At 41.6% G+C, this 19,511-nt stretch overlaps 1 protein-coding gene across 4 annotated transcripts in view; it reads left to right on the top strand.

Annotated features, from left to right (window-relative positions):
• Nucleotides 1-19,397, top strand: part of FAM118B (family with sequence similarity 118 member B) — a 44,611-nt gene extending 25,214 nt beyond the window's left edge. For 3 of the 4 annotated variants that reach the window (XM_070457369.1, XM_070457370.1, XM_070457371.1), the window contains 5 exons: nucleotides 8,637-8,864; nucleotides 11,544-11,672; nucleotides 13,278-13,563; nucleotides 18,554-18,613; nucleotides 18,899-19,397. In XM_070457369.1, coding sequence (XP_070313470.1) covers nucleotides 8,637-8,864; nucleotides 11,544-11,672; nucleotides 13,278-13,563; nucleotides 18,554-18,613; nucleotides 18,899-18,912 — 717 coding nt within the window. In that variant the 3' untranslated portion in view covers nucleotides 18,913-19,397. The remainder of the gene's footprint in view (nucleotides 1-8,636; nucleotides 8,865-11,543; nucleotides 11,673-13,277; nucleotides 13,564-18,553; nucleotides 18,614-18,898) is intronic. The other variant, XM_070457372.1, reaches the window with a different exon arrangement.
• The last annotated feature ends 114 nt before the right edge of the window (nucleotides 19,398-19,511 follow it).

Below are 19,511 nucleotides of genomic sequence, written 5' to 3' on the forward strand. Positions count from 1 at the left end.
TTAATAATGCAAAGAATCCAATTTTTTAAAAAATTGTTTTAAATACAGTTTATTTACAGTGTTCTATACAGTTTCTGGTGTATAACAAAATGATTCAGTTGTACATATATTCTTTTTCATATTCTTTTCCATTATAGTTTATTACAAGAATATTGAATATAGTTCCCTCTACTATACAGTAGGATCTTATTTATCTGTCTTATATGTACTAACTTGTATCTGGTAATGCCAAACTCCCATAACGGTAAGTTTGTTTTCTATGTCTGTGAGCCTGTTTCTGTTTTATAAATAAATTCCTTTGTATAATTTTTTAGATTGCATCTGTGTTACCATATGATATTTGTCTTCTATATGATATTTGTCTTTATCGTATGATATTTGTCTAAGTAAGTCTGACTTACTTAGTATGATAATCTCTACATCCGTGATGCTGCAAACGACATTATTTCATTCTTTTTTATGGCTGGATAGTATTCCATTGTATATATGTATATACTGTATCTTCTTTACCCATTCATCTGTCAGTGGACATTTAGGTTGCTTCCATGTCTTGGCTATTGTAAATTGTGCCACTGTGAATGTAGAGGTGTGTGTAATTTTTTGAATTAGAGTTTTCTCCAGATATATACCCAGGAGTAGGATTGCTGGATCACATGGTAACTCTATTTAAGGAACCTCCATACTGTTTTCCATAGTGGCTGTACCAATTTAAATTTCCACCAACAGTGTAGGAAGGCTCCCTTTTCTCCACACCCTCTCTGGCATTTAAAATCAGTTTTTAAATGGCAAAGGATTTGAATAGACATTTCTTCAAGGAAGATATACAAATAGCCAATAAGTACATGAAAAGATGCTTGACATCATTAGTCATTGGAAAAACACAGATCAAAAACCAAGTCAGGGGCTTCTGTGACATGGTCCAGTGGTTAAGAATCCACCTTCCAATGCAGGGGACGTGGGTTCAATCCCTGGTCAGGGTACTAAGACCCCATGTGCCATGGGGCAGCTAAGCCCTCACACCGCAACTAGAGAAGCCCCCATTCACCTCAGTGGAGACCCAGTGCAGCCAAAAAACCCGTGTCAGATACCCCTTCATACAGGGGTAGCTAGAATCAGTCGGATCGTGAGTGTTAGTGAGGCTGTGGAGAAATTGGCACCCTCATTGCTGGGATTGTGAAACTGTACAGACAAGGTGGGAAACAGTCTGGCCATTTCTCAAATAAATACAGAGTTGTCATGTGACCCAGTGGGTCCATTTGCATATGCATACATATCTACACACCCAAGAGGAATGAAAGCATCTGTCCATGAAAAAACCTTATAAACAAATGTTTATAGCATTATTCATAATGGACAGAAGGTGAAAATAGTGCAGCTGTCCATCAGCTGTCAAATAAACAAAATGTGACATTCATGCAGTGGAATATTACTTGCTAGTAAAAAGGAATCAAATTACTGATACATGGTGCAATGTGAGTGAACCTTTAAAATATTATGCTGAGACGAATGGATAAGAAAGCTATGGTACATATACACAATGGAATATTACTCAGCCATTAAAAAGAATACATTTGAATCAATTCTAATGAGATGGATGAAACTGGAGCCCATTATACAGAGTGAAGTAAGCCAGAAAGATAAATACCAATACAGTATACTAATGCATATATATGGAATTTTAAAAGATGGTAACAATAACCCTATATGCAGTACAGAAAAAGACACAGATGTATAGAACAGACTTTTGGACTCTGTGGGAGAAGGCGAGGGTGGGATGATCTGAGAGAATAGCATTGAAACATGTATATTTTCAAGGGTGAAACAGATCACCAGCCCAGGTTGGATGCATGAAACAAGTGTTTGGGGCTGGTGCACTGGGAAGACCCAGAGGGATGGGATGGGGAGGGAGGTGGAGGTGGGATCAGGATGGGGAACACATGTAAATCCATGGCTGATTCATGTCAGTGTATGACAAAAACCACTACAATATTGTAAAGTAATTAGTCTCCAACTAATAAAAATAAATGGAAAAAAAAAAACCTAAAATCAATAAATCAATAAAATATTATGCTGAGTGGAAGGCAGTCACAGAAGACCACATATTAGAAGATACCAATCATATGAAGTGTCCAGACTAGGAAAATTTGTAAGAGCAGAAAGCAGCTTAGTAGTGGCTTAGGACTGGAGCAAGTAGCAGAGGTTGGTGGGCAGGAGGTGAGAGTTCCAGGGTACAGGCTTTCTTCTTGAGATGGTGAAGATCTTCTAAAATTGACCATAGTAGGGAGTTCCCTGGTGGCCTGGTGATTAGATTTCGGGCTTTCACTGCTGCAGCTGGGTTCAGTCCCTGATTGGGGAACTGAGAATCACGCAAGCCACATGATATATGGCCAAAAAAAAGAAAAATGACTTGATGACAGTTGCACGTGTTTGTGGATCTACAGATTACCACTCAGCTGTGCACTTCAAATAAGTGGATTGTATGTGAACTGTATCTCCATAGAACCGTTAAAGGTAAAAGGATGAGAAAATTATGATTTGAACACTAGTCAGTGAAAGTGAGAGTGACTGTGTTAATACCTGACAAGTGCACTTGAGACAGAAGAAAGCATACATAATTTTTTAATGTTTAAAAAATATGAACTTTTCATATAAAATGGTGATTAAAGATTATATAGCCCCCAAATAAAAGGGAAAAGTATTAAAGCAGTATGTCAACCAGTCAGTAAAAATGTTGTCAGGGAGAACCTACCGTGTAGCTGAGACAGCCCCGCTCAGTGCTCTGCGGTGACCAAAGTGAAGTGTCAGTCGCTCAGTTGTGTCTGACTGTGCCCCCACAGACTGGCCTGCCAGGCCCCTCTGTCCATGGGGTTCTCCAGGCAAGAATACTGGAGTGGATTGCCATTTCCTTCTCCAGAGGATTGTCCCAGCCCAGAGATGGAACCTGGGTCTCTTGCATCGCAAGCAGATTCTTTACTATCTGAGCCACCTGGAAAGCCCTAAATGGGAAGGAAATCCAAAAAAAGAGGGGATATGTGTGTACATGTCACTGATTGACTTTACTGTACAGTAGCACTGAACACAACATTGTAAAGCAGCTGTACTCCCAATAAAAATTAAGTAGATAACAATAAAAATGTTGCCTTTCTAGGGGGAAAAGAAAGAGCTCATGAGGACAAAGAATGCTGTATTTTGTATTAGTCCAGGAAGACTTGGTAGCATGGACTTGTCTGCCATGCCACTTGCCTGTTGGAGTGGTCTTCAGAGAGTAGAAAGTATGACCTTGTTAGTTGGGTTAGTTATGACCGAAAGTAATGAGAGAACTTAAAGTCAGTGTCAGTATATACTAACCAAGTGATGAACTGGACTCAATGATTATCTCTGGATGAAGATTTATTACTCACCTTAAAGTGTAATTGTCAGTTCCAACAGAGCAGCAATTTTCAAACTTTTTGGTCTCAAGACCCTGTTATACTCCTAAAAATAATTGAGAATCTCAAACAGCTTTTGTTTCTGTGGGTTATATCTCTTTCATATTCACTATTAGAAATTAAAACTGAGAAATTGAAAAAATAGTAAATTCGCTTAAAAATAATAAACCTGTTACATGCTAACATAAGTAACATGTTTATGAAACACAACTATATTTTTCAAAACAAAAATAAATTAGTGAAAAAGAATAATAAATTAGTGAGAATAGTGGTATTGTTTCATGTTTTGCAAATCTCTTCAGTGTTTGGCCTAATAGAAAACAGATCCTCACATCTGCTTTATGTAGTCAGCTCGGTGTGTTTGTGGGGTTTTGGTATAACTGTATGAAAAAAGTGAGGTCTCACAGGTACACACTTGGAAAAAAGGAAAGTATCTTAATATGCTTTTTGGATAACTATAGATATTCGTTGTTGATACTACACCAAAATTTTGTAAGTGATGGCTTCCTGGAGATTAGTATCCGTAAGGAATCTGAAAGTCAGATTATAGCCATGTCAGTGGTGATACAGAATCTGAACTTCCCTTACTCTGATGTGTTAAGCTCCATGATCCATCTTGCATGTAGAAGAATCTTCTTATTCTAGATTTTGACCCATTTCATTATAACATATAAAAAAATGCATCCTTTAAAATCACTGCCAGTCCCATCACAAAGATATTTGGAAGCTATCATGCTCATGGTGGCAGGTAAACATTTTTTAGAAATCCTGATTCTCGCTGGAAAGCTCAGCTTTTGTCTTTGGCAGCAGTGGCAGCAATCATTGGGTTGTTTCTCCTCGAAATGACAGGCTCACTTCATTTATTTTTGCAAAAATGGTCAGAATACTCAAATCTGAATAATCATAGTTTGTCTACCAGTCATTCTTTTAGGTAAAAATGAGATTTGATGACAAAAGGTGGCTAGTTCAGCTTAAAACTTAAAATAGTCACCAACGTTTTGCCTCAAGACCCACATCAGACTCCAGTCTACAAGTGAAGTGCTTCGTGTGTGCTTCTGTTCTTTACACAGAATATTAGGAGGACATGTACTCAAGGGTCCGTGTTTAATACAATTAATAGTGTTTACTGATTTATTAAGGGGTTCTTAAGTGAAACTGGCATTCTTCTCTTACTGTAAGTCTTTGGTAGTGAAGAACACTGTGATGACTGGCAGGCTGGGTTCCCTGAGTCCTGAGTCACACCACGACACCAGCAGTTCTTCCTTTCATTGCTTTTGTGAAAGCGAAAGTCGCGTCTGACTCTTTGCGACCCATCCATGGAATTCTCCAGGCCAGAATACTGGAGTGGGTATTTCCTTTCTCCAGGGGATCATCCCAACCCAGGGATTGAACCCAGGTCTCCCTCATTGCAGGTGGATTCTTTACCAGCTGAGCTACAAGGGAAGCCTGGTGCTTTTGTGCCATCAGTGCAAATATCAATATGCTTTTAAAAGACAAATATCGCCTTCATGTTGTTATGAAAATAATTTTGACTTTACAGACTTCTTAGGGAATCTTAGGGATCCACAGGATCCATGGGCCGCATCTTGAAAACCAATCCAGTAGGAGATATGTAAGAAACACACACACAACGCGTTTGGGGAAATATGAACACTGAGTACTTGCTATTAAGGAACTGGTATTATTGCATTTTTTAAGTTGTGATAGTGGTATTGCAGACTTTTTTGTATGTCAGCAGAAATCCTTATCTTTTAGGAAACTGTTGAAGTATCTGAGTGATATGATGCTTGGAAAAATTTCAGTGAAGGGGACTAGGGTTATGGTGAGGGGAGTTTAGGTTAAGCAGGATTGGCCATGGGTGATGATTGTTGAAACTGGATGATGGTTATGGGGGAGGTGTATTGTACTCTCTTTTTTTTTACTTTTGTGTGTCTTTGAGAATGTCCTTTTTTGGATTTTGGAGTTCTTTGTTTTTTTAAGAATCTTAACAAACATTAGTAATATGACAAAGCAAAACAGCCCATTCACTGAGCCACTTTCTTACAGTAGGGAAATGACATTGCAAAGACCTTGGATTTCAGGAGCAGAAAGACTGTCATTTAAAGGCACCAGGACCCTGGGCACATCATTTAACGTCTCAGAATCTATTTTTGCTCCTGTAAAACTGGAATGATGTTACTTATCCCACTTGAAAAATAAGTGAGAACATTTTCTGTATGTGAAGTGTCTGGTATATAGTATAACGCACAGTAAATGTTAGTAACCTTTTTGTGTTGTTTTTTTACTGTCTGGGATTGGAAGGATGAGAGTTATACGGTAGGAGGAAATGAAGCAGCCTTGGATGCAGTCCACTGTTGTAAATGAGTGAGAAAATGTCCATAAATGTGCGTGGGAGTTCGGCATTTCCTTTTGACCACGGAACTTCCTTATTTGTTTTCATTCCTTTGTCTTTACTTAGGCCACTGGTGGGAAATTGAGTTCTAGGGTCACCTGTTTGAAGAGAGAAGAGATTGACTGCAAGTCTGAGGGAATTGATGCTGCTCCAGTAGCTGCTTTCCTTCCTCTCTGTGTTGAGATGCAAAATGTAATAACCAAAAGAAGTAGGACCCAAAGATAGTCAGCTAAAATATGTGACTCATGCTTTTTATTTCCAGGCTTTAACCTTCTGTATTTATTTTCTTAGAAGCAAGGAAGTATATCCATGCCCATGCTTACCTGATTGTATACCCAGGTGTTTCTGCCTGTGTGCATAATGATTAAATTGGTGCTGGATGACCTTGTTGTTTAACTGTGTGTGTGCACGCGCATGCATCAGAGTACAAAATGAAGGTAAATGAGATGACAAGGCAGTTCTTAAAGTCACTGTATTGTTTACTTTTAAACATAATCTGGTTTTCTGAATGGGTACTGTTTACACAGATTGCAGAAATCAAAATGATGAAAAAGGTTTAACATCCATCATGGCATCTCACTTGCATCCACAGCTTTGTCCAGTTCCTTTCCCCAAACTTGCCTTCTGTGGGTCACCACTGTCTTGGGGATTGTTCCAGTGTTTCTTTCTGTGAAAATATGCAAATAGGATTCTATTTATTCTTACCTCACTGCTTCCACCCCCATGTCAACAGGTAGCACTCTTAGACATACAGCTCTGCACTTGTTTGTTCTACCTAACAGTATATCCTGGGTCTTTCCATACCAGTTTCCTATATATGGATACTTGGCTTGTTCCCAGTCTTTTACTGTCACAGATAACAGAGCAGTGATAATGTTGCATAAGTCATTTTATTTGTTTGTAATTACATCTGTGGGATATATTCCCAGAAATGAGATTGCAAGATTGTAGGATAAATGGATTGCAATTTTGATAGACATTAAAGGGGCATTGTATTTTTGATAACAAATTGAGAAAAGTGCAGTGACATTCATTAGTTGTTGACTTGAGACTTCCCTGGTGGTTCAGACGGTAAAGAATCTGCCTGCAGTGCAGGAGATCCCCATTCTATCCCCTGGAGAAGGGAATGACTACCCGCTCCAGTATTCTTGTCTGGAGAATTCCATGGACAGAGGAGCCTAGCAGGCTACAGATCATGGGGTCGCAGAGTCAGACATGACTGAGCGACTAATGCTTTCACTTTCCCTTGTACATAGTAGAATTCAGTAACTAGAGTTTATTTCTGATCAGGTCATTAATTCTTTTTAAGTATTAGAGTTCCCAGTTGGTTGTTCATGGGCTGCTAATATGTAATACTTTATGCCATGATATAAAAGAATGAGCAAAAGCTGAAAAACGTGACACATAAAGAGAGTGAGCAAAAGTTGAAAAATGTGACACACATCCTTAGCCGCATAAATTGTGGGCTCTACCATCCAGTTAGCCCTGGAAAGGAGGCTGAGCCACTGACAACAGGGTCAGGGTAGATGCAACATAGAACAGTGATCAGCAGAACCAGATAAACTCTTGGGTGTGTCATCACCAGGCAGAGGTACAGTTCACTTCTGTGCTCTCATTTTTCTCCTGTGAAAGTAATTTACCCTTTATTTGGCAGATATAATGAAAAAACGGGTAATTTTTATAAAACACTTTGAAAAATTAGAGGTACATTTGACAAATTGAAGTATGTTTTATGAATCTGTTTACCTGGTTCCACGGAACCAGATCTTTATTGGAGCACAGTGCTATTAGGACAGTATACAGGTGAAGCCAGGAAGGTAAGGGGGCTGCTTTGAGGATTAACAGAAGGGTTATTGCTGTCTGCTATCTAGCAGCTAGCTGCAGTTACTTGGAGTTTGAAGGGGGAATAATGGGGCCTTTAAGAACTTATTCTCTGTTTAGATATTATCTAAGGAATGGTATTGCAGGAATAAGATACGGATCAGATATTTATTATAGCATATTACATAGCTACTTCCCTGTTTCAGATTCCTTTGGCCCCAGGGATTGCTTGGTCTTTTAAGTTAGAAAGCCAACTTCTCACTTGAGATTGATACTCTGTTTCCTCACTAGTCCTCGGAGATTTTACATGTATTCAAAACAAAGCTGGGAAAGCAGTTATTTAAATAAACCATATGTTAAGAAATAGGGAATCTGTTCAGAACTGATTAGTGTTTGGTATTTTTACCAGTTGCAAAATGCAGATTTTTGGATACCTTTTATCATATAATAAATATTCTTCCTGGAAGACTTGTAAACAAGTTGCTGGATTATACCAGGGAAAAACAGGCATGGAGAAGTTAAACCACTTGTCCTTTATCCATCAGCATCTGTAAAAAGCACCTGGGATTAGAAAAAGACACATTAAACCACCTGGAGAGCTGTCTAGTGGTTATTCCCTAGGAAAGGAAGGTTTAACAGAAAGTGTTGTCTTCTGACCTGAGGCCTGTTTAAAGGGTGCTTGGTGCTCTGTCTTCCACCTCAGCTTTCCTCTAGTCTGTTAGCAGTCACCTCTCCTAGCCATGCCCACTATCTTCATTCATAAATATGCCTATTTACAGTGTATGCTTCTTTGCATATGAGTAATAGTCTGGGTCACTTGATACAGACTGAGTGTTGTGTTGGTACTTGGCATGTATCCTATCCACCCTGTAAGGGAGACAAGTATTTTACCTGTAAGTGCAAAGTACTTCTCAAAAAGTTGCTATTATTTAATGAAAACAAATGACCTACCTAAACGCCTAGAACTAACTTTTCCCTTTTATATCCCTCCCCAGCGCACTAGTAATGTCCGATCCACATTTTTCAAGGACTGTTTATATGAAGTATTTGATGACTTGGAGTCAAAGATGGAAGATTCTGGAAAGCAGCTACTTCAGTCAGTTCTCCACCTGATGGAAAACGGAGCCCTGGTATTAACTACAAACTTTGACAATCTCCTGGAGCTGTATGCGGCAGATCAGGGCAAACAGCTGGAATCCCTTGACCTTACTGATGAGAAGAAGGTAAACAGGAAAGGGTTAGTTTGTCTCTTCTTCAGGCCAGCAGATTGAATCCTCATCAGAAGTAACTATTTAAAAAAAAAAAAAAAAAAAGAAGTAACTGTTTTCTGGTTGGGATGTTGTATAGCACTCTGTTCATGGAAAGGTAGAGAGGGAGACTCTTCCCTGGTTGGATTTGTGCTTTTTGAGATTAAATCAGTGTACAGTAAAAAGCACAGATCTTAAAAGTATTCAGTTCTGTGAGTTTAGACAGTTTCACTCAATTTTAAAGCAGGATTGTAGGAAGCCATTTGAACTGTAAGATCTAAATTGTTAACACTTGATAATATCAGGTGGGTGTGGTATTGATTTAGTTTCTCTGTTAGGACAGATTCTTCTTGGCATCTGTTGGAAATGTACAAAACTACTTTCTGATGTTTGACAGTCAAGTTTCAGGCCAAGTGACAGCTGGATGAGGTTAATATTTAAAGGATACCTCAGCAGACGTTTCTTTTATGTAGCCTATACTATACCTAAGTCATCTCTCATAGTATTGAAATTATAGGTGTCCACCTATGTCATCTAATGAGAGAAGGCTTGTATTACAATGGTTGCCAAGGCTTGCAATTGGAAATCTAGCACGAATAGGAGAGCCTATAGATGACATCATTAAATTGATTGATGAAATACACTGAAGCCATGAAAAGGAAAATGTTTTCATTGCCATAAAAAGATGTCAGAGATTTAATGATTGAAGGAGAGAAAAGAAAAAAAAAGGATTATAAATGTCCACTGGGTCTCATTTGTCCTGCCCTGCAGTGTTTGCAATTTTACTTGTACACTTTGTTTACCTGGGAACCTGCCCTTGTGCCCCACTTAGAGCCCATCCAAGTAGAGTTGGGGCAAACCAGTGATCTCCCCACTGGCTCTCATGGTCACAGCACTGCCCTGGCCAGAGCAGTGGCTGTGACACCAGCCTTGTGGTTTTGCTGGCCTTGAAGCCAGGTTGTAACAGGAAATCCAATCCAGAGAAATCGCGCTGTGAGGACCGGTTTTGTCTGGCTGGAGTGTTCCCTCCTGCCACCCCGATGCTGTGTGTGGCCTGCCCCTTCTTCACTTGTAAGACTCCACTTGTGAGTCACTTCCTCCAGAGGTCTTCTCTGACAACCCTCATTCTTTGACCCACCCTTATTTTTGGATTCAGTTTTTCAATGGAGTTGTGTCGTAAATTTTCCATTTTCATCTTGGTTTGTTGTCTGCCCTAGAGGAATAGCACCTCTATTTGGACAGGGACCATGTCAGCCCTTCTTAGCCTGATGCCTAAGAAAGTATTTGGCACATACTAGTAGGTGGTCAGTAAATATTTTGTGAATGAATGAACGATTGAATGAAATTTAAAAATGAATGGCAAGAAACAACTTCCATCCTGTTTCTGACATAATCTCTGAAGATCATGACCAGCATCAGACACATAAGGGTCTTTTTTAAGTTAGGGATTTCCTGGACTTCCCTGGTGGTCCAGTGGTTAAGAACCCATGCGGTCATCACAGAGAGTGCAGGTTCAATCCCTGGTAAGGGGACTAAGATCCCACATGCTGCGAGGTGCAGCCAAAAAATAAAGTTAAGGATATCTATCAGACTTGAAATTTTCCTTCTCATTTTCATCCCGGAGTCTCAAGCTTTGCTTTTGCAGTTAGTCCACATTAGGCGCAGTATTGAAGTTAAAGGGTTAAAGCCACTGACTGGTAGTCAGAATAGAGCCTAGTAATACTTGTGATTCTAAATCTCTGCCTCTTTCTTCCCCAGTCCATACCTTATTTCTCTAGAGTGTTATAGAAACAAATTCACAGTGTCTCAGGTCCTCGGGAAAGTGGAAACCATGGGACCCGGCTGGTTCCTACCTTTGGAACCTAAGTGGTCGCTCTTCCTTGGCGGCCTCTTAGGTAACTCACAGGTGACTGAAGCGATTCTTTGATACTTACCAATTGCTGCACGAGAAATCACCATGAAAACTTGTGGTTTAAAACACCACTTTATTTGCCCTTGATAACATGAAGTTGCCACCTGAGCTGGACTGATGGGCTCCGCTGGGCCATTCTGCTGGTTTTGCAGGGTACCCACATGACTGTGGTCCTCTGGTGGCCAGACTGGGTGGTGTGAGATAACCTTGCTTGTGTGGCTGTTGGCTGGGCCGTCAGACTTCTTCGCATGGTAGCTGCGTTCCAAAAGCAGCAAAAGAGAAAGAAGGCACACGTGCCAACGTTTCCCAGCTTCTTCTCCTGTTTGCTCATGCCCCATTCTCTAAAGGCAACCACATGGCCCCGCCTGGAGTAAGTGTGAGAGGGGACTAGATCAGGCAGTCGTTACAAGGCTTGAAGTCTTGGGGGTCCTTACTGAAAGGGTCGTCTGTGGCTGTCACATGTGTCACCAGTGGAAAGAGCCCCTGTGGTTTCTGCAGATGATGACAGACTCTGATTTTTGACTGTTTCTTTGCAAGAGAAATTACCAGACTTGCCATCCTTTGTGACTGTCATGCCTGAAGTACAGAGGCCACATCGAGTGGCCACACTCTTTTCCTGTGATATCCTGAAGCTGGAGAGTTGTGTCGGAAGCCTGGTCCTTAAAAGACTGTCTCGCCCATTGGGGCCTTGAAGTAGGTGCTCAGCCCTGCCCACCTGGTTAAGCTGTGTTTATGTTGTGCAGGTCCTTGAGTGGGCTCAGGAGAAACGGAAGCTGAGCGTCTTACACATCCATGGGGTCTACACCAACCCGAGTGGCATTGTCCTTCACCCAGCTGGTTATCAGAATGTGCTCAGGAATACTGAAGTTATGGTAAGTGGTGCTGACCTAACTGCTCTCGGGAAAGCCTTCCTGGGAACATTCGGAATACACCACTGAGCTTCCAGGGTTAACAGTTTCTTTTCATCAGTTAAAATTGGAAGGCCAAGCATTCTTTCATGTGCTTCTTAGCTTGTGGTTGTGTATGCCATCTTGGGAAATGTCAGACATCTCTTCAGGTGTCAGGCCCTGTGGTTTTACTTTGTTCTTGATTGACAGCCTGCAGATGGCACTGTTCACTGGTGTCAGCTTCACATACAAAGAATGTACATTTGTGTTCATCTTTTGGTATATATGGTAATAGCTTCCCAGTGACACAGTGGTAAAGGATCTGCCAGTGCAAGGAACACAGGACACACGGGTTCAATCCCTGGGTCGGGAAAATCCCCTGGAGAAGGAAATGGCAACCCACTCCAGTATTCTTGCCTGGGAAATCCCGTGGAGAGAGGAGCCTGGGTTCACAAGGGGTCAGGCACGATTGAGCCGCTGAGCACTCACACACACATACATGGTGTTAGTAACCAGGGCTACGCCAGGGCTAATATGTGCAGTTTTTCACTGGCCAACTACTACTGGAGCATACATTCTAAAGAGTTTTTATATAAATGGTGGTGGGTTTGTATTGAATCACCATACTTATTCACTTATCGAGCACTGGAAAAAGTTTTTTTTAATTTGAATAGGGTAATAAAATCGAGGCTTTGTGAAAAAAGACCAAGAAAATGTGATGTTTTCTAAAGCACAAGGGGACTTGTTGTCACCTGTTCTTTCTCTGACATCTGTTACGGCTTTATCTATAACTGACACTGAGTGATCCCTTAAGCAAAATCATTTCTAATACTTTATACATATGTAGTGTGTGTGATTTATGTGTACATACATGTGTGTATAAATGTGTACACACAGGGACGTCCCTGGCAGTTCAGTGGTTAAGACTTTGCCTTCCAATGCAGGGGTTCAGGTTCCATCCCTGGTCGAGAATCTAAGATCCCACATGCCTTGTGGCCAAAAACACAAAACATAAAACAGAAAACAATGTTGTAACAAATTTAATACAAGACTTTAAAAATGGTCCATATCAAAGCAATCTTTAAAAAATGTCTTAAAAGTATATACACACATGTACATGAAAAAATATATACACAGATGTACATTAGTGTTCTAAGGGTCAGATTTTCTTTGAGCAGCTCTGGTGATGGAATTCTCTGGTTATTCATGGCTCAGTCTGTAAAGCCGAAAAAGTAGATATGGTCAAGAAAATGGAAAGAGTAAGATACATTGAAGACTACTGATTGCCTTAATGGCCTCTGGGCACACAGATCTAAAAAATAAACTGTGAGATATAGACCAGTGAGACCCTGAATAGAGACCCTGCAGGAGAATGCCAGGTAGAGATACAATTTTAGAATAGTCATCAAGTTAACAGCAGTAAACAGTGAGAAGATCATACTCCTTCATGGGAGTATCTCTCCTCTGACTCTTAATCCTGGTTCATCGGTCATCACAGTCTGCTAGATGCAGTTGTTATGACCCTGTTGATTCTTCTGTTCCAGACCTGTCTTCACAGTGTGATTCACATGTTGTTTCTGTTCCCACCAGAGAGAGATTCAAAAACTCTATGAAAACAAGTCGTTCCTCTTTCTGGGCTGTGGCTGGACTGTGGATGACACCACTTTCCAAGCCCTTTTCCTGGAGGCCGTCAAGCATAAATCTGACTTAGAACATTTCATGCTAGTTCGGAGAGGAGATGTGGATGAATTCAAGAAGCTTCGAGAAAACATGCTGGACAAAGGGATTAAGGTCATCTCCTATGGAAATGACTATGCTGACCTTCCAGAATATTTCAAACGACTGACATGTGAGATCTCCACGAGGGGAAGGTCAGGTAAGTTGCGTTTGGAGACTAAGAGGGGTTGGAGGGCAGCTGTTCTTCAGCCTCTTACGTGTTTGTGGTGGGTCAGGTCATCACCAAGATGCAGAATATAATCCTAACCAGATTATGAAGGGAGATCATGGTTAGTTTTCAGGTTAGACTAATCAGTGAAATGCAATTGAAATTTAGATTTCAGGGACTTCCCTGGTAGTCCAGTGGTTAAGAATGCACCTTCCCGTGCAGGGGATGTGGGTTTGATGTCTGATTAGAGAACCAAGATCCCACATGCTGAGGGGCAACTAAGCCTGGAGCCCGTGCACTGCAACAAAGACCCAGGGCAGTTCAGTTCAGTCGCTCAGTCGTGTCTGACTCTTTGTGACCCCATGAACCGCAGCACGCCAGGCCTCCTTGTCCATCACCAACTCCCGGAGTTTACCGAAACTCATGTCCATTGAGTCAGTGATGCCATCTAACCATCTCATCCTCTGTTGTCCCCTTCTCCTCCTGTCTTTAATCTTTCCCAACATCAGGGTCTTTTCAAATGAGTCAGCTCTTCACATCAGGTGGCCAAAATATTGGAGTTTCAGCTTCAACATCAGTCCTACCAATGAACACCCTGGACTGATATCCTTTAGGATGGACTGGTTGGATCTCCTTGCAGTCCACGGGACTCTCAAGAGTCTTCTCCCAACACCACAGTTCAAAGGCATCAATTCTTCTGTGCTCAGCTTTCTTTATAGTCCAACTCTCACATCCATACTTGACTACTGGAAAAACCATAGCCTTGACTAGACAGACCTTTGTTGACAAAGGAATGTCTCTGCTTTTTAATATGCTGTCTAGGTTGGTCATAACTTTCCTTCCAAGGAGTAAGCATCTTTTAATTTCATGGCTGCAGTCACCATCTGCAGTGATTTTGGAGCCCAGAAAAATAAAGTCAGCCACTGTTTCCCCATCTATTTGCCATGAAGTGATGGGACTGGATGCCATGATCTTGGTTTTCTGAATGTTGAGCTTTAAGCCAACTTTTTCACTCTCCTCTTTCACTTTCATCAAGAGGCTCTTTAGTTCTTCTTCACTTCCTGCCATAAGGGTGGTGTCATCTGCATATCTGAAGTTACTGATATTTCTCCCCCCCCAAAAAATAAATTTTAAAAAAGAAAGAATTTAGATTTCAAAAATAGGGAAGAATGGTGATTCCCTTTTGGCTAAGGCTGTGAGGAAAAAAATATTTTTGTGCAATTTTGGTGGGAAGGTAAAGTTAGTACAACTTTTCTGAAGGGTAAATTTGGAATATGTTGAAAATTTTAAAACCTTTGACCCAGAAATCCCTTTTGATAAAATCTATCTTAGAAATTTTTTCTCCTAAAAGAGATCACTGGACACTTATACAATTATATGACACAGTTGCACAAAGATATAGGTGTGGGGATGTAATCAGGGTTGTAGATAAATGGTGAAAATTGGAAGCAATCTAAAATGTTCCAGAAAATAGGTGATTCTATAAATACACCATTTATTAGTTAGTGAAATATTAAATACGTATGAATCCATAAAATATAAAATGCTTTTACTACCCAAAATAATGTCAGAGATACAATATTCTAAGTGGAAAAAGTAAAATGCAGGTTGTAAAATGCGTTTTTGCATCCCAGTCCCTGGCATACAAGATTGTAGATGTTTTCTGTTTTTGTTTGGTGTGCTTTATGGCTTCTCTGGTGCCATAAAGAATCTACCTGCCAATGCAGGGGATGCTGGTTCGACCCTTGAGTCGGAAACATCCCTTGGAGGAGGAAATGGCAACCCACCCCAGTATCCTTGCCTGGGAGATCTTGTGGACAGAGGCACCTGGCGGGCTACAGTCCATGAGGTTACAAAGAGTTGGACATGACTGAGCGACTAAATAATAACAGAAATGTCTAGCATGATGCTTAGAAAATTATCTGTGATTATCTCTATGCAGTAGGAGTTAATGTGTGTTTTTTTTACATATTTTCCTATGTTATGAAATATGAAAATCCTATTTTTTATGATTATGCTTTGTCTTTATAAACAGGAAAAAAAAAACACTCAGAAATGTTATGTGGAAACTGTTGTGGTGGCATTAAAGTCATGTTAGGGGTACCATTCACTTGACATTTTTACCTCTCAATTCTAATGAGAAAGCCAAATGCGGTTAAAAGTTTCCACTTACTAATGGCTCCAGGCAAGCTTCTATCAGCCTACCAAATGCAAAGCTTTTTGGTATAGCTAAATCGGAAAATGCTTTTTAAAAGCTTAGTTTGAATAAAGCCGGGCCCCAAGGTGTGCCCATTCTGACTCAGCACACAGTTCCAAGAAACTTTGCTGCAGTTATGTAGAATATGTTCTTGAAAAGTTATTTGCTAATATGCATTTTCATGGTCAATCTGAATGCATCTTAGGGGTCTCTTAAAGGACGGGTAGTTTAATATAGAGAGAACTTGTCCTATGCAGTGGGATTCTCCTGTGATGAGAAATTCCACGAACTGTGATTATCCATGGCTCTGTTTTGATGGAACAAGATTTCTAGAAGGCATCACCATAACTAAACATTTTGAAAACTAAGTCTACCCTTTTTCCAGAAGACTTTAAAAACCCTTAAAAAAGGAAATTTTCCGATTTGTCTTCTTTGTGAAAGCAGTTTGCTAATCTTTCTTGGGCATGTTTTCTGCTGTCCTGCAGTATTCCAGATTCTCTTCTACTGTTTGCCCATGGGCGGGCCTCAGTAGGCTTTCCCACCGGGCGAGGGGTACACATTCCGCTCTTTTGCTCTACGTTCTTGAGATCTAGCCGGGGAAGACGCTGACGGGGAAGACGCTGACGGGGAGGACCCTGACGGGGAAGAGGCTGACGGGAAGACGCTAGCGGGGAGGACGCTGACGAGGAAGAGGCTGACGGGGAGGACGCTGACGGGGAAGAGGCTGACAGGGAGGAGGCTGACGGGAAGACGCTAGCGGGGAGGACGCTGACGGGGAAGACGCTGACGGGGAGGACCCTGACGGGGAAGAGGCTGACGGGAAGACGCTAGCGGGGAGGACGCTGACGAGGAAGAGGCTGACGGGGAGGACGCTGACGGGGAAGAGGCTGACAGGGAGGAGGCTGACGGGAAGACGCTAGCGGGGAGGACGCTGACGAGGAAGAGGCTGACGGGGAGGACGCTGACGGGGAGGACGCTGACGGGGAAGAGGCTGACAGGGAGGAGGCTGACGGGAAGACGCTAGCGGGGAGGACGCTGACGGGGAGGACGCTGACGGGGAAGAGAACAAGATCCCGCCGGACAGCTCTTCCTGCACGAAGTCTTTCACTGACAAAAGGCATCAGAAGTATTGTGAAGCTGCAGACTGTCCTTAGCTGCATGGGCTTCCTGGCAGAGCGACTCCCCATGAAGTCACCACTCTTTAGGGCATTGTGAATTGTTAAACATCGAGGATTTTTCGTGTGGTCAGGGGCTTTAATTAGAATGGTCAGCTGAAGTTTGTGATCTGAAATCTAGCAGAGCAGTTTTAGGTTAAAAGCACTTCAAGTCAAATCTACCTTCCATCCACAATTATGTTTTGAGTCTATAAATACCAATGAGAGGTCAGAGGTCTTTTCACTGTTGTTTTATAACCCTGAGCTCTTGCTCTGTACCGGGCATTGTGCTGTGTCCAGACTTTTGCACAGTGAGAATTACTTAGGTTGAAAGATTCTGTAGACTGCAAGTACATTTATTTCAGGAAAATCAAGTAATGGGGGAAAGAAGGTAATTATTTTATAATTCACTACTATCACAAAAGCAGTTACTTTGGTATATTTCAGTTAAGTTTTCCTTGTGCATTTCCTCATGGTTGTAAACAAAATCTATATACAGTCCTGGTTCTTTGTAAATTCAGTGATACATATCATACATTTCCACACATGGCTGCACTCTTCATAGCCAGTAAAAGATTGTGTTATAATCCACTGTGTCACAGTTACCTAATTATTCCCCTGTATGAGGCAATATCTAGTTTTTTTCCTACTGTAAGCACTGTTGCAGTGAACATATCTTCATCCCTGCAGTTTTTACTTTAGCCAGTAATTTCCATAGGCTGGATTCTCAGTATAATTACTAGGTCAAAGGTAACATTTTAGTGGCTGATAAATATTGCTATAGTGTTTTCCAAGAGGGGAATCCCAATGTGTGTGTTCCAGCGCTGTCTTTCTTATTTTTACTCCAGCTGTCTATGTTTCTGTCTGCTATTCTTTCCTCCTGTGTAGTCAGTTTTAAACATCTTCCTACACATTATTTATTCCAGTGCTCTCCAACAGGATTTTCTGCACTGACTGAAGTATTCTGTCATCTCTGTCCAGTACTGTAACCACGAGCCACACGTGGCCATTAAGTTTTGAATTGTAGTAAGTGTGACTGAGGAACACTTTTTTTTTTGGCCACAGCATGCCGCTTGTGGAATCTCAGTTCCCCAGAGATTGAACCCCTCCCCACCCCCCACCCACACCCCCCCGCAGTGTGGAGTCCTAACCATTGGACTGCCAGGGAAGTCCCTGAGAAACACAATTTTTAGTTTAAAACTAAACAGCACATGTGGCCAATGGCACTGTATCAAGCCAGCAAGGCTCTACGCCCAATTCTGTACCATGGGGGTGTTGTTAGCTCAGCTACTAGTCACTCTTCTGCTTGGTTGAATTTGCCCCCTTGCATGCTGCTTCCTGTCCCCAGCTGGAGTCGTTTTATTTGCCTAAACTTGGCCTTCTGGACTAGTTAGGGACACACTTGTTTTTTCTTAAGGAGTGTTAGTACACTCAGGGACCTCAGTGCTTCTCTATCATCTAGTGCAACAGTGTGAAGACTAACCTGTTTATGCCCCTGCCTAACTGCATTAGTAAATAATTTCATCCTTAGTCAGACCATGTGCTTCCACCTCCCTTTAGTTGGCTGCTTTCCTGCTACTGAGTTTTAGCTCTTCGGTCATATTATCTGATACTGATGTGTGTTGTTTAGCAGGGATTGTGAGAGAAGGCCAGCTGAATGGCTCGTCTACAGCACACAGTGAAATAAGAGGTAAGCGGTTTCCTGTTCTACACAGTGAAATAAGAGGTAAGCGGTTTCCTGTTCTACCGTTTGTCAGCAGAAAACATTTTCCCAGAACTCAGTTAAGACCTTGCAGAAGAATGACTTAGCTCTCCTACCTGTAGAGTCTGGATTTTCCTACCAAGTCCATTCACAGGCTTCCTAGTATTTGGTGTCTTGTCTTCAGAAGGATTAAGCTTGAGTTCAGTTTCTGCAGCTTTAGATGGACAAACCTGATACGTGAAACTTCACTTACCATCTTTTTTCTCTCTGCAGACCATAGTACCTGAGAGGGCTAGAGGAACCGGCACCATTAGATCAAGCTGTAAGGGCCTACTGTGGAGTGTTTTAACAAGTGAACTTACAAGAACCCGAAGCAGCTCCTAGGAAGTACCCGGAGGCTGAAGGCTGGGGGTCAGCGATGTCCAACTTAATCCTTCGTGCCGGCTGGTTCCTCTGCAGCCTGTTCCAGTTCAATACCCAAGTGGCCCAAATGGAGCCCCCGCCCCACCCCAGGCTGGACAGGCTGTGTCCACACAGCAGGCCAACAGGACATTTCCGCCGACCACGGCTGCGCGGGGGACTCGGGCTTTCGATGCCGCGGGTTCTCCGTGGCCCTTGTGGCAGTTTTGTACTCTATACTTGGTTTTTCAATTAAGCTTAATGGCTTTTTTAAAACGTGACTTGAAGCTCTAGTTTTCTAGACCTTTTACAGTGTACAGTATTTTACATAATTGAGCTGTAATATTAAAAGCTTCTTCATTTACTTCCCAGGGCCCCAGCTCTACTTTGAGTCATTTTATAGAAAACTCCTGACCTGCAAAGGTACAGGCCGAATTTAAATTTTAAAAGTTCTATTCTTGTACCCTGTGGGGAAGGTGATCTCATC

Source organism: Odocoileus virginianus, chromosome 28 (assembly GCF_023699985.2).
Source record: "Odocoileus virginianus isolate 20LAN1187 ecotype Illinois chromosome 28, Ovbor_1.2, whole genome shotgun sequence".
In the NCBI taxonomy this organism is placed as follows: domain Eukaryota; kingdom Metazoa; phylum Chordata; class Mammalia; order Artiodactyla; family Cervidae; genus Odocoileus; species Odocoileus virginianus.